At 31.6% G+C, this 15832-nt stretch overlaps 1 protein-coding gene across 1 annotated transcript in view; it reads right to left on the reverse strand.

Moving 5' to 3' along the window:
* Positions 1–2990: 2990 nt before the first annotated feature.
* The window catches only part of LOC139706087 (zinc finger protein 420-like), a 37320-nt gene continuing 24478 nt past the window's right edge, over positions 2991–15832 (reverse strand). Inside the window, 2 exon segments of the mRNA XM_071613737.1 lie at positions 2991–10258; positions 10260–11715. Coding sequence (XP_071469838.1) covers positions 9997–10258; positions 10260–11715 — 1718 coding nt within the window. The 3' untranslated portion in view covers positions 2991–9996.

Below are 15832 nucleotides of genomic sequence, written 5' to 3' on the forward strand. Positions count from 1 at the left end.
TTTTTTGTGTCTGAAAAACAGACATATTATTTTCCATATTTTATCCTGTTTCCTACATGTATATGCTGGAAAGAAAATCAGGTCTGGAAATATTCCATTTTGATTGAATGCTATAATCAAGAAAATAATATTTAAATATGATAAATATATATCCAGAATTTCTCAAGTAGCTATGCTTAAAACAAAGAGAATATTATGAAAAGAAAAACCACAGTCAGTTTCAAGAAAGCAGGAATAGAACCCAAGTACTTATCATTAATGATGGCTTATAGATGATATATAAATAATAACCTCAAGATTTAAAGGAAAAATAGTATTCAACCTGTATTCTAAACTGAAGCAGACTGTCCATCAATGATAAATAAAAATAGATTTTCATAAATGATAAAATTCTAAAAAGCTGTTTTCTGTGCCTCATTTAAAAGAGAGTTACTCAATATAGAAGAAACATAAAACAAAGGGAACAGAGTTTGTGGACAGAAACAATGGCTCTAACTTCAGAGCTCAATAAAGTTATGCTGATTCTGTAGTAGACCTTGAAAATAGTTGTGTTAGCAAATCTCAGTCCTACCTTTAAAATGATGGTTTAATAGTAATATTAGCTAGTGAGTAGTCAAGTGATTGAATGTAGTAAAAGATAGAAGATTCTAGTGATCTATTTTCCTCACCACAAAAAAATTGAATATTAGAAAATACAGGAAAAACAAAGTGATGAAAAAGAAAGCAAAAACCCATTAAACACAAATAATGGAAAGTCAAGTTCTGCATATGAAAACCAGTAAAATGTTCACTTTTTGAAACACTTAATGAAATAGAAGAAAGTAGTATTGATTTTTCTTGATGGTTAGAACATCCCTCCATGAGCAGCATTCATGTCCTGATATTGGATGTCAGAAAGGCTAATAAATTAGAGGAAAAAAAATTATTCTTATTTCTGGTGTGTGTTTTGTGATGAAAACTATTTTAAAGTCAAATCTGTGAAAATGCTTACTGGTTTTTAACCTTCATAAATTTTCTGTTGACAAAAATGCAACACATGATTATTTTTAAGAGAGAATAACTAACTGATGAAGCATGAATGCAGGGACTTGTAACTATTAAAAAATAGAGTGGGGTGTGGTGGTCTGTACAGATGCTGATACTCAGAAATAATAGTGTCCAATGTAGATTAAGCATGAAATCACAGAACACATATCATTATGATTACATAAATGATAATCAATTAAACACTAAAGCCTTTTAATATTTGATTCATTAGGCCTGAAGAGAAAGAACTGGCCCCATAAGCTAAATTGGTTTTCCTCCCTCTCTCATTATAATTGGAAAAAACAATGGGAACACCGAATACATTGTGAAGGGTCTTCTATGTATACATTTCAAGATTATGGTCAAAATCAGACAACTAGTAGTAGTTATGGCTAAATTTAGTTGCCTATGAGAACTTTACATGGTTTCAGATAGAGTGGAGGTGGCTGATTTGTGTGTAAATTTTGGAAACTACTGTTTTATATGGTCCTGGGGATTGAACTCAGGGGTGCTTTATCACTCATATATATTCACAGTTCTTTGATATTTTATTTTGAGAGCTCTTCTCACTTAGTTACCAAGGCTGGTCTTGAAGTTGTGATCCTTCTGCCTCAGCCTCTATGATTTTTGAGATTACAGGTATGTACCACCGTATCAGGCCTGGACACTACCTTTTTATTTTTTACATGCATCTAATAACAAAATGATTTTAATTATTCCTGCCTTTACTTTTATATAAAATATTTCATATTACCTTTCCAAATTGGTTTTCACCCTCACATTCTTTTCTTCAAAAGGCCAATCTTCATGTTGAGTAGTTATACTTTTTTTTTTTTTTGACCATAACAAAATATACTCATTAGATTCTATTCTGAGTTAGCAAGTCAATTTTATATATGTTTTAGAAAAACAAATTGCCATAAATTTTTCTGGTCATGCTCTTAATAGAATTACCTTCCTCTTAGTCATCATCAAAAGAAAGATAGGAGGAAATTTAGCAAAGTCAAAAGCTAAGATCCAACAGTTAACCAGTTCTTGTTTCAACCAGGTGTTTATGATTTGATGGTTTTTCTTTTAAATTTCTTCTTCTGATTACTCGGGTGGCCTTTCCTATGATATTTAATAGTCAGTTCCATTTAAAAGCACTGGTTTATGTAAAAAGTGGATACTAAGAGAAATAAATATCTGGAACAAATTAATCATACTCAATATGTTTCTCATGATTATATACAGCTTCCTCCCACAATTCTGGGATTGCAATTCATAGAACTTTAAATGACTTACATTTCTCACTATATTTTAATAATCAGCACATGCAGAAATAATTCCTCAACAAATTTATATGAAATAAGTAACAATTTAGAGAAAACCAGATATAATTTACACCTGTGAAATTTAAACAATATATTTGGCATTTTGCCAAAGAATACTTGGCATATTCAAAGAATAAAATAAAGATTTTTACCAGAATTGTTGCTTTCCTTTATGTGATAGGGCACAGTTTATTTTCATGTTGTTTTCAAAAGACACTGACAGTTTCCTTATGAAAAAATAGTTGTTATTCTTTATCATGGATTTTACTTGAATTTTTTTTTATTTTTAACCCATTTATCTTGCACACTGAGAGGGTATTTGCTGGGGTCAAACACAGTGAGATACTGATCAATCAATTTTATTTTTAACTAATGTTGCAAAATGCATCTCTGACACATTTGCAATTGTTTTCATTTTATATAATAGCATCATGCACATTCAGCATGAGAAGAGGTTGCTCATTAATTTTGGTATCAATAGTGGGTTAGGTACATTGAATAGATGTTGAGAAAATTACATCTATAATGGTGGAATCTCCCAATTCTTTGTTTTCATTTTTCCTGTGGTGCTTCTGCTATTAATATTAGTATGTTAACTTTAATTTGCATTGTCCATACAGTTTCTGAAAACAAAAGACACTTAGAATTGAGTAAATCACATATAGCAAGTTTATTTCATAAACTGATATAAGACTCAATGAAAGACTTCAGCATTATTAATGTACATTTTATCAAAATTCCATTTTATCACAATGTGACATACAGTATTAAAATTTTATATAGCTAAAAGTTTTTTAACAATGAATGATAGGCACCCTAAGCAAGTATGTAGTTCCAATTATTCATTTACTGAGCTTCATTCATTCATAATATAATAGTTGACAAAAAACACACATCAGAGTGTCTGTTTTTGAAAATATTTTTTGGTGAATTACTAACAATGCAGCATGCAATTTTTATATATTATTGTTTCATCATACCCACATCTCACTCACATAGTAAGATTGTTATAATATTCAATAATTTGTAGCTACAATCATGAAATACCACATACCATATTGTATAGATTATATAAATGCTCTTATTATTTCTTCATCCTTTTCACAAATATTTATCAGGCACTTACTATATGCTAATTAGAAATAAGTTCATTATAATTATTTCAGACATTTCAAAAAAAAAAAAAAAAACTGCAAGACCTCATTTGAAAAGAGCAATATAGATTTCAGAAGTAACTACTGTTTCTCCAGTGAATAATGTGTATAGAAATCTGCTAAGGTCTTGGGGTATGCCAATATATTTGAGATGCATCAGAGAGTACATATGAAAAAACAGTGCTATTTATCATGTTATATAAATGAAGTGAAATATCATACCAAAAGGTTAAAAAAAATAACTTTTGGGGAAAAAAGCAAAAGGGTACACTAGTATTTGAAATAAGGTAATAATAATTTTTACTATAATTAGTTGTTTGAGTCTCATTTCACTGTTTAATTATCTATGCATTTTGTTAAGAACTCCTATCGGTGTTAAACTATATAAGGTACATATATTGTGGTGTGAGGTGTTATTGGAAAATACCATTCAGTGAATAATGCCATCAACTTTCTGTTCTGCAATATTAAAGAACTATTTCAGATTTATTGCAATGGAGAGTTTTGTTTAAAGGTAACAGTAGTTTTTCAATGTAGAAATTATTAAGATAAATTTAGATGTTCTCAAAAAGTCTGTAACAACCATTTTTGATGAACTTTGTGTCATAGTGAGTGTATAAGAAAAGTTAGTTCCCTACCCCAAACCAGACATCATTGGAATAACCTTGTGTAGTATCAGCACATACAAGTTTAGATGAGGACTTTTGCATCTTTTCTCCTTTTACTTCCCACCTATTACATGGCTTATTTTTCATAAGCAAATTTCTATGCTTGTTCAACCTCTCGCACATCTCAGAATTCACTAGGAGGGATCCCTGACAATCTAGAAACAAACATATATGAGATAGTGTATAGATTAATATATGAAGAAGTTCAAGAAAATATTGATCTGGACATGATATGGTGAGGTAACTATATAGAAAGCTAAAAATTGAAATTGAAAGAAAGATAATACTCCTGAGAATTACTATGAATCATGTAGTATTTGGAAGCAGATATTTTAAGTAGGAAGTTCTTGAGACTGATGTCCACAGCATCTTTCATATGAATATTTGCTCTGGTTTTGAGGGCCACCGGATTTTAGTCAGTAAAATTTGGCTTGATATAGCATAATCAGAAAGCCCAGCATTCTCTTTTTATACCTAGGCATGGTTTACTAAACATCCGTTGAGTTTTGCAGACTTTTCCCTTATTTTAATATACCTAGCCCATTAGTCTTGTCACATTCAAATTCATTCATTCTTCAAAAAGTAATTTAGTGAAATTCTCTATTGTCTTTAAAATATCAACCTAAAATAATTTCTATACTCTAAAGCATTTTATTGTAGTATGTAGAATCTTTATAACTACTAAGAAATGACATTCTATGTCTCATTTTTACCATTATCTCTCTCATATTACTTTCATTATGATTTGAGTATGTCCCCCAAATGCTCATGTGTTTGGAACTTAGTTTCAAAGGGAGAGAGTTGGAAAATTGTGGAATGTTTAAGAAGTGAGATCTAGTAAATTGTGGTTAGATCATTGGGGGAGATGCTCTTGGAAAGGGTTAATGGAACTTTCATGGGACACAAGATAGTTCTTATTAAAGCCGGTTGTTACAAAAAGAGCAAGTCTTCTTTCTGAATTTCTCTGACTTCCTTTCTCATTATGTTCTCTCTACTTCTCAAAGGAGCCCTCACCATAATGCCATCTCAAATGTAATGCAGGTGAAGGGGCTGTCACAGGAGCTGAGAAGATTCTGGTACAATGCACTTAGATTTTCAGAACTATGTACTCAAAAATATTTTTATTTATTTATAAGTTGTAGTTGAACACAATACCTTTATTTTATTTATTTATTCATTTTTATGTGGTGCTGAGAACTAAACCCAACTTCTTGCATGTGACAGGTGAGCACTCTACTACTGAGCCACAATGCCAGCCCCTCAGAAAATATTTTTATGCAGTTATATCTCTTTTTATACATTGGCCTGTTTCTGGCATTTTGTATAGCATTATAAAACAGACTAAAAAAGTTCTGTGTCTTATTTCTAAAGAAGACAGGTGAGACTTTGCAATGTATTATCAAAAAATTCTGGAAAAGCTTTAGAATAAGAAGTGTTACGCATTCACTGAGTGATCTTTAGTGAGTGATTAAATATCTTTGAGTTTAAGGCCTCTTACTATGAGAGTGAGTAGAACATCTAAGATTACAATTTAAAAGCTCTGGGATGGTTTAGATGGTAATGGCTTAGCATTTATGATTCTTATTTTTTTTTTTATATTTCAAAGATGATATCTTGTATTTCTTATATTCCTCATGGTGCTTAGGTTAATGTATTGCCATTTACTTTGGGACTCAAATATGTGGAATTTATTTTGTTTAGTAAAGCAAAAGCAAGAGTTGTTCCTTGGAATATAGCAAAGACTCTATGAGAATGTTTTTATTTTTAATGGGAAGAATTGTCTCATTGCTACTGATCAGAGGGAATTTACACCTTGATGACACCAATTAATCAGAAATGGTCTGAACTGACTAGATCAAAACCATTAGAAAACCATGAATAAAGAGGCAGATTAAAAAAAAATAGGTTTGTATAGCACCATTTTGAGTCTCCTATTAGAGTACAAATTACAGTAATTTTTACCAGTGAAAGGACTCAAAGACATGTAGCTGCATTTTAAGCCTCCTGTTATCACACAAGTCACCATCAATCATCAATCATAATACCATTGTAGGAAGAGAAATGTAGATCTTCACAGGCAGAAAAATCAAATACAAAAAGTGCAATTTGCCTTATGCGCAAAAAGACCTCGTTATTTATGTCATACTTCTTTTAGCTCCCAGGTTTCATATCTTTGGGCTCAATATATTCAACCAGAAGAAAGTGGATTTGTTTTATGTTAGATGAGTTAAGGACTGGTATAATTAGATTGTAGAGAAAACATATTTTGACTTGGGGTTCAGTTGTTTTAAGTATGATGGCTTGCTCAGGAAAGCAATGCAGGAGATTTTTGTCCTCCACTTCACCCAAATTGTATGGAAAAATTATTTTTTAAATTAAAAGTGGAAGCCACAGGAAATCTACAGCAGATATTGTAATGTCATGATGAGACACCAAACTGCATTTGTTTTTCTCATCTTTTTTGTGTCATTGATTGCTGTGGAATTTGATTTGAATGTTTTGAAATATAAAAACTATATTTAAAAATAAACATTATTTTTTTTTTTTTTGTATTTTAAGGTAATTTTAAGGCTCATAGCCTAAGGTCATAGAACACAGTATAATTACCTCATATTTTTCTAATGTAATCCCAAGACAAAGGAGTTGGGATATATTTTTCATGAAAAAAAAAAATTTACTAAGTAATATTATGTTGTTCCATGTAAAATTATGTTGTTCCATGTATCATACTTTTCTATGCAGTATATGTTTGGCCTTAAAATTAAAAGTAGTGAATGCCTTGATGGGCTGCCAAAAGGTTTATATTATCTTGCCCTGGTGAATATTGTGGCAGAATATATGGAAGATGAACCAGAAGATTTCTGAAATTATGTATTTTTGTGGCTGGAAACTGTTGAAAGGTGCATCATTGTTATTAATGAAAAAGACTGAGTAAAAACAGCAATGTTATTTAAGCTGTACATACGTGAACAAATTCTTTGTTAAGCAAAAATGCCCTGTGCAGCCAGGGATGGCTGAAATACATTATACTTAGACTCTGGTAATCTCAGTTCTTTTTTTAACCTCTAACTAGTAAATTTTTCTAGCTCAATAAATCTCTCTCTATTCCTTTTCTTGCTTTTAAAACCAGAGGAGCAATACTTGTCTTTTTTTTTAACTTTCTGGATTGTTTCCAATTTGACTGCAATAAAATATGCAGAAAACTTTTGGAAAATATTACAAAGCATACAAATGGAAGTGAATAATCTTTGCTTTTTTGTGACTCTTTTTCTTTCAAATGCTGGTCTAGCTCAAAGTGGGTAACTTATATTTCTTCAATTACCTTTAACTGATTATATGTCCATTTTTTCCCTAGCATTTGGAAGCCATACTTCATCCACTATTGGTCTCTTGCTAAAGTCTTTACAAGTTTTTATTTGTATATTGTTGTGTGTTAATCCAATTGATTTTTCTTCTCATTTAGTGTAGTTTCATGTATAATTAAATTGGTATAAATATGTCTATATTGGAGAGTGTACAATGTTCTCAGTTCTTGTTCTTAGGCATATGTTGTTGTAAACTCAGTTCTTCATGAATTATATGTAATGTTAATAAAATTGTGAATGATATTCAATATGATTTTTGTATGGATTCTATGTATAAGAAGCCTTTACCCTATTGTAGCTGGTAAGCCAACATTTTATGATAAGAAACTTAATCTTTACATACAACCTTCTCAGTTAACCTCTTACTACTTGGTCCACAGAAAATGAGACTATACAACATAGCTCATTGATTATTTTGTCATAAGTATAAGGCCTCACTCAACCTTGACTCCACATCCATTTCTCTGATTCCTGCCCTGAAATAATACTACCTATAGAATAAAAATGATGTCAGAATTTACTTATGCACATGAAAACACTGATCACTGACCTCATTCACAGAAAAATGAAATGTCTCCAATGAGGCTGAAGTCTAGAAGGCCATTATGCACACACAAGAAAGATAAAGCTCTTCTCTCCTGTAAGAGCTACCTTTAAGTTTGTGGAAATTCAGTCTATTCAAATCTCTAGGAAATGTTAAAATGTTAAAAAGTTAAAATTTATAATTCAAGATATGAAAATCTGGGGCTTATTTTCCTATATCTATATCCTTCTTATAACTCTTAATTTCACCATAAATACAAACAGAAAAAAATAATGATCTGACTTATGCAAATTGTATTCCACATTAAGTTTGATTAAAATCTGTAAAAGTATTAAGAGATGCTAGAGTATTATTTACTCAATAGTATGTTTTACTGTTACATAGAACATTTAGTCAAGTGAAACACTGTGATATCTGTCATTTAACAACAGGATGCAATACATGAGTGTTAACATATAAATAAATATTCAGTTATAAAGACATATTGCCTACATAAGGTAAATATAGGTTAAAAAAATGCACTGTAAACCTGGCATGATGGTCCGTGCTTGTAATCCAAGCAAATTGGGAAGTTGAGTAGTTTCAGAAGTTTAAATTCAGTCTCAGCAACTTAAGTGTGCTTTCAAGCAACTTAGAAAGACAGTCTCAAAATTTGAAAAAGTGGAGAGAGAGCTTAGGAATGTGGCTCAGTGTTTAAAAATACCTAAATTTAAACTGAAATTAAAAAAAAATAAAGTTCAAAATATTACGCTTCAGTGTTAAACATCAAAAATAGATTTCATATAATTCTTTTCTCAGTATTCAAAAGTGAAAATAGTAAATATTGATTTAGAAAAACAATTATATCCTTTCAAAGATGAGGTTTCTTCACTATTCATGCATGGTATTTATGACTGATATTTCTATAAAATAACTTGATAATGCTTAATAAATTTAAGCAAAAGTTAAAGACAACTACTTATTTTCTAAACTTAAATGAGTTCTGTATTTTACTGATCCTCATATACATCAAGGTGTAATGTATAGATAACAACTTTACTCTCACATTTATTATAAATGTTTCATTGTTATATAAGGCATACATTTTGGACAAAATCTGTTCAATGTTCAGTACTAGTATGAGTTTTCAGATGTTCAATGAATTTAAAATTTAAATATGTTTTGGAAATATTATTTAACTTTTTAGGGTTTCTGGGCACAATGAATTCTCCAAAAATAAGCAGTGCTTAAGAAACATGTGGCTACAATTTTTTTCCCATCTGTATTTTCTCTAACCAGTATGTATCCACAGGTACTGAGTATTGGTGAATAAATTTTGGAGGCATTGTCACATGGTCAATGTGAAAATTGTCAAATTCTCACATTTCAAAACTTTCAATATGCTACGGTTATTGTGGTGATGATTAAATGTTGTCCCTTTCTTAGAATAATGGTACAATGGTCTCATTTGTAGAGCTTCTCTCCAGTGTTTTCTCTGATGTCTAGTAAAGTAACTTAAAATGTATCTACATTCTCCACATTTACATGTCTTCTTTCCAGAATAAATAGCCTAGTGGCGATAAGAATTGATTTCTTATTAAGAGATTTGCTGCATTGTTTTAATTTGTAGGGGTTCTTTTCTGTATAAATTCTGTTGTTAATAAGGTTTAGTCATTTTTTTAATGTTTATTTTTTTAGTTGTAGTTGGACAGAATAACTTTATTTCACTTATTTATTTTTATGTGGAACTGAGGATTGAACCAGGATCTCACAAATGTGACGCTAGCACTCTATCACTAAACCACAACCCCAGCCCCAAGGTTTAGTTTTTCTTTAAAAGTTATTATCACTTTATTCACATTTCACATTCACCAGGATGTCTTCTGTTGTGGTGAATAAAGTTTTATTTTTTTTTAAAGGGTTGCCACATTATTTACATTTGTAGGGCTATTCTTCAGTGTTAGCTCTGTTGTGGTGAATAAGGCCTGTTTTATTGATAAAAGCTTTGCCACATTCCTTATATTTGTAAGGCTTCTCTCCAGTGTGAGTTCTGTTGTGGCAAATAAGGTGTGATTTTTGACTGAACGCTTTGCCACATTCTTTGCATTTGTAAGGCTTCTCTGTAGTATGAGTTCTCCTGTGGCAAATAAAGCCTGTTTTCTGAGTAAAAGCTTTGCCACATTCTTTACATTTGTAGGGCTTCTCTCCAGTGAGTTCTGTGGTGGCGAATAAGGCCTATTTTTTGACCAAAAGCTTTGCCACATTCTGTACATTTGTAGGGCTTCTCTCCACTGTGAGTTCTGCTGTGGTGAATAAGGTTTGATTTGGCAACAAAAGCTTTGCCACATTCTGTACATTTGTAGGGCTTCTCTCCACTATGAATAATGCTGTGGTTAGCAAGGTGTGATTTGTGACCAAAAGCTTTGCCACATTCTGTACATTTGTAGGGCTTCTCTCCAGTGTGAGTTCTGCTGTGGTAAACAAGGTGTGATTTGTGGCCAAAAGCTTTGCCACATTCTGTACATTTGTAGGGCTTCTCTCCAGTGTGAATTCTGCTGTGGTAAGTAAGGTATGATTTTTGACCAAAAGCTTTGCCACAATCTTTACATTTATAGGGCTTCTCTCCAGTGTGAGTTCTGCTGTGGTTAACAAGGTGTGATTTCTGACGAAAAGCTTTGCCACAATCTTTACATTTGTAGGACATCTCCCCAGTGTGACTTCTGCTGTGGTAAATAAGGCCTTCTTTTAGACTGAAAGCTTTGCCACATTCTTTACATTTGTAGGGCTTCTCTCCAGTATGAGTTCTTCCGTGGCAAACAAGGTATGATATTCGACTGAAAGCTTTGCCACATTCTGTACATTTGTAGGGCTTCTCTCCAGTGTGAGTTCTCCTGTGGCGAATAAGGTGTGATTTTCGACCAAAAGCTTTGCCACATTCTTTACATTTGTAGGGCTTCTCTCCATTGTGAGTTCTCCTGTGGCAAATTAGGGGTGATTTTTGACTGAAAGCTTTGCCACATTCTTTACATTTGAAGGGCTTCTCTCCAGTGTGAGTTCTCCTGTGGCAAATAAGGTTTGATTTTCGAGCAAAAGCTTTGCCACATTTTTTACATTTGTAGGGCTTCTCTCCAGAGTGAGTTCTTCTGTGGCAAATTAGGATTGATTTTAGACTGAAAGCTTTGCCACATTCTTTACATTTGTAGGGCTTCTCTCCAGTGTGAGTTCTGATGTGGCAAGTAAGGTGTGATTTTCGACTGAAAGCTTTGCCACATTCTGTACATTTGTAGGGCTTCTCTCCAGTGTGAGTTCTACTGTGGCAATTAAGGTGTGATTTTTGACCAAAAGCTTTGCCACATTCTTTACATTTGTAGAGCTTCTCTCCATTGTGGGTTCCTCTGTGGTAAATAAGACCTTTGTTTTTACTAAAAGCTTTGCAACAATTTTCATATTTGTAGGACTTCTCTCCAGTATAAATTCTCTGGTGGTGAACAAGGCCTGATCTTTTATATGATTTCTGGTGTTCACTCTCACTTGTAGTTTTCCATATTTTCTTTTGTTGTAAATAGTCAAGATCACAACTTCTATATTTTGCACTTATCACTTCATGAAATATATGTTTTAGGCCCTTTTCTGGTGAATATTCTTGGGTGTGATTAGAAGTCATGGCTGAAAGAAACAAAAATTAAAAAAAAAAACAATACCTATTAGACTGGGATAAATATATTTTGCATACATAACATGAAATTAAGGTAAAATAAGTGCATCAGGAGTGTAGCAGATTAGTAAGTCCAAAGTCACCATAAATCCAAAAAAATATATTACTTCAATAAAAATGTACAGACAAAATTACCTTGAGAATATTACCCAAATTCTTGTAGACACCACAGTATCCAAGAGGAGTACATCATTAAGAAGAGTAATATAATAAAGTGTAGTTAAAAGCCTTTTGTCGTTCATAAGATAGTATTGTGTATTTAGGAAATATCTACCAGCTACCTTCACTGTCAGTAGAATAAGAGAAATGTAAAACATATACAAACATTTCTGGCTTTTTCAAAGAGTGTCCAAAAAATGGTTTTTGTCTACCGTGACATAGAGACATGAAAATAACTAGTAGATTTTGAGTGATAATACCATAAATATTCAACAAGGGTAAAGAGGCAATGGGATCTTAAAAAAGAAATATGAACAAAAAATTTACTAAGAAATATACACATATATGTCTATAAAATTTTTCATAAAAAACATTTTAAAAGAGTATAAAAACCTTGCATAGCCTATGGCGATAATACTTGGATGGATTCAACACATGACCATCAAGTATAATAAATTGATTTTTATGTTTTTACATTCGTGTGATATGAGAATTTCCCTTATTGACAAATACAAATTTGTTTATTTATAAATATATCATGGTATTTTATACTATATATACAAGGTAAAATGACTAAATAGAATGAATCAACACAATCATGATTTCATATAATTATCAGTTTTGTTCTTACAAGGTATTGTATTCCTTCTACTAGTATTTATGAAGAACATAATACACTCACTATGTGGTAAAATAAAACTCTTGACCCTATTATGCTCAATAAAATAAAAATATGGAGACTTTGACTATAATATCAACCCTACACAAAACACAGTACCTGGTGAGCAAAATGTTGCTCACTAAATTTCTGACTTCCACATGTGAATCAAATGCTCCTACAACTTAATATCTGCCTGTCACCTTTCATTTAATTGAAAGTCCTGCATATATTCCTTATAACACTTTAAGAGACAAAATATTTTATAACTAAATAATAATAGTATATAAGTACATATTTTTACACATTTGACATTGATGGGCACACACATTGAGTCCCTAGCTTTAATACTGAGAAAAATGTTTGCACTAAACACAAAAGCAGAGGTATCTCTTCAATTTTCAGATTTAATTGTTCATGGATACATATTTAGTACTGGAAATTCTGGGTCTTTAGGTCATCTAACTTTTAATGTTTCATGTGTAATGCTTGAGATTACTCCAAAAATTCTATATCATGAACTACAACACAAGTCTTTTTAAAATTGTTTGAGCCATGCTGTTTCTAAATTTCTGTGACTTCTCTCAAACATGAAGTACTTTTGCATGGCCTCCCAATTAGCAAATATTACAAGGATGCAGCACTGTTCTTGCCTATTTTTATTTATTTAAAAGTTTTTATATCTTTTTCCCAAAAATGGACCATATAATCTACTTATAGCTCCTTTAATGAACAAATAAAAAATAGTACAGCAAATATAAACAAAGAGAAGCATGGCTAAATCCAAGTGACAAAAAAAGAAAAAAAAAAACATTAAGAATTTAACATTACAATACTGACAGTTATGAATTACTCAAAGAACACTAAATAACTATTTTAAAAAGTTTAGAGAATGAAATTGAAAAATATTAACATCAATGAGCAGAATGTTTATGTGAATAATTCTTTAAGAAAAAAATGAGAGGGGCATGCCTAGTGTGCAAATCTGAAATACTACCAATATGGGAGAGGCTTATCAAGCAGTACCAAGTTTAAGACAAATCTAAGCAACTTGTAAAATACTGTAAAAATTAAAAATCTATAGGATATATAAAGAGAAGTGAGATTATATATATATAAATATATTATACACACACACACTGTGTTTTGTGTAGGATTGATATTATAGTCAAAGACTCTCTCTCTCTCAGATATATATATATATATATATATATATATATATATATATATATATAGATATAGATATATAGATATATAGATATATATAGATAGATATAGAAAGTATGAAAAGAATCCAAGCATGCCACAATAAAAAAACAATGATCCAGAAATTAAATCAGTAATCAAAATAGAAAAAAACAAAAAACATTAAAAAATTACAAAGTAGAAGTATAATGATTTATTCACTTCAAAATATTTATGATTACTAATGCATTATTGCAAAACACAAAACAAAAGAAAAAATTTTACTACCAGAATTGAATCTAAAAAAAGAAAATGTCAAGTCAGTTCCAGCAGAGAGCATGGAAAGAAACCAAGCATGATCTTCTCCTAGAGGCCCTATTTGTTTAAAGATGGATAATGCCCCTGCCTTTACATCTCATCCTTTCGCACAATTTTTAATCAATGAGATATAGTTTTAAATCATGAAATTTCTCATAATTCTTTTGGACGCGCTTTGGTTGAGTGAGCAAATTGTATCCTAATACTTGCCTTTTAAAACAGAAACAAACAAAGATCTATCCTCTCTTATATTAATATGCATTAAATATTGTTTTATTTAAGTTAATGTGCTCAATATACAACATAAAGTAAATACTCAAAATTGGTCATCTGCATTGAATAGAGACATTTTATTCTCAAACAGCCATTACCAAAAAAATTATGTAATATATGAGGTTCCACCTCACCAGCATGACAAGATCCTATGCCTTTGATCACATGAGGAAAAGCATAGAGTGCTACACTTATGCCAACATGTCCTGTTTGGACTCTAGCTTCATGTATGAAAAATAGCAATTATAAATGAACATCAGGGACTTCACAAGCTGATTTCCAAGTTTCATTTAACCCTGGATGAGAAGAGTCCATCCAAACAAGAGAATAATCATTCTCCTCAAAAGAGGAGATACATTAAAAGAGGACCCCAAGATACTTGAATTCTAGTTACTTGGGGGGTATAAAATCATTAACAGCCTCAGCTCAACAGATGTTGGCTAAAATGGGGTTAGAATGTACTCTAGATAATTTTGTTACTTCTTTGATTGCTAAACTCACACAAAACTCTGTAAATGCTTTAGTCTTAATAACAATGTTGCTCTGTTTTTTGTACACCAGCTGTGGGAAATTCAGTACTGTCAGATCCTGGACTTCTAGAACTCATTACAATATCTTGACTCACTTGCATGAAATTGTCATATACCTGTAAAAATGTCTCATGGTATTCATTGTTGTCTTAGCAGAATAATGTGTCCTTACCATCCACATAGTATTTAATAGGTCACCATCCTGTGGAATTTATTCATAAAAGGTCTATTCCTCTTGATAAAAACTGTAATGATTCAGTAGTTGTGCAAACTACTATGAAACTCGCCTATGCTATCATAAACAGTATTAATCATGCCTCCATGGATGTAAATAGGCTTAATGAAGAACAAAAACAACATTGTCAAGCCATACTTGACAATCATGCTGCAATTGATTGTGTGTTATTGTTACATCATAAAGGATATCAGAAGTTTAATAACATGTGTTCCTTCAATTTAAGTTATAATAGTAATTTTATTTCAAAAGACTTAGATTACCTTAAAGATATAATTAATAAGGTTCAACAAGTTGATGGATGTTTAGACTTGTTGGAATGGCTAACTTCATGTTTACTCAATTTCATAGGTGGATGTTTACTGATGTTGGAACTTGCTGTTGTCTATGCCTGCCCTATTTTTTGCCCCCATCAGCATTAAGGAGATAAGTAATATTATTTATTCAAAAGGCCTTAAAAAAGAGGGGAGGTATTAGGTGTTCTGACCTTGGAAATAGACAGGAAAGTGTGGTGGTGATGGTAACTGGCACCCTGAGTCCCACAATTGTAATGCCCAGCACTTTCTCCCTGAAGCTATTAAGACAACTCTACAGGTGCACTATCTAGTTTCTGTGGTAATGTCCTCATGGAGAAGGGGCTCTTTATTTGTATTAACTGTACCCAATCTTGGTTATCTAGCACTTGGGGTTAAAGAAACACTGGGTTAGAA

The sequence above is a fragment of the Marmota flaviventris genome, chromosome 6, assembly GCF_047511675.1.
Source record: "Marmota flaviventris isolate mMarFla1 chromosome 6, mMarFla1.hap1, whole genome shotgun sequence".
Taxonomy (NCBI): Eukaryota; Metazoa; Chordata; class Mammalia; order Rodentia; family Sciuridae; genus Marmota; species Marmota flaviventris.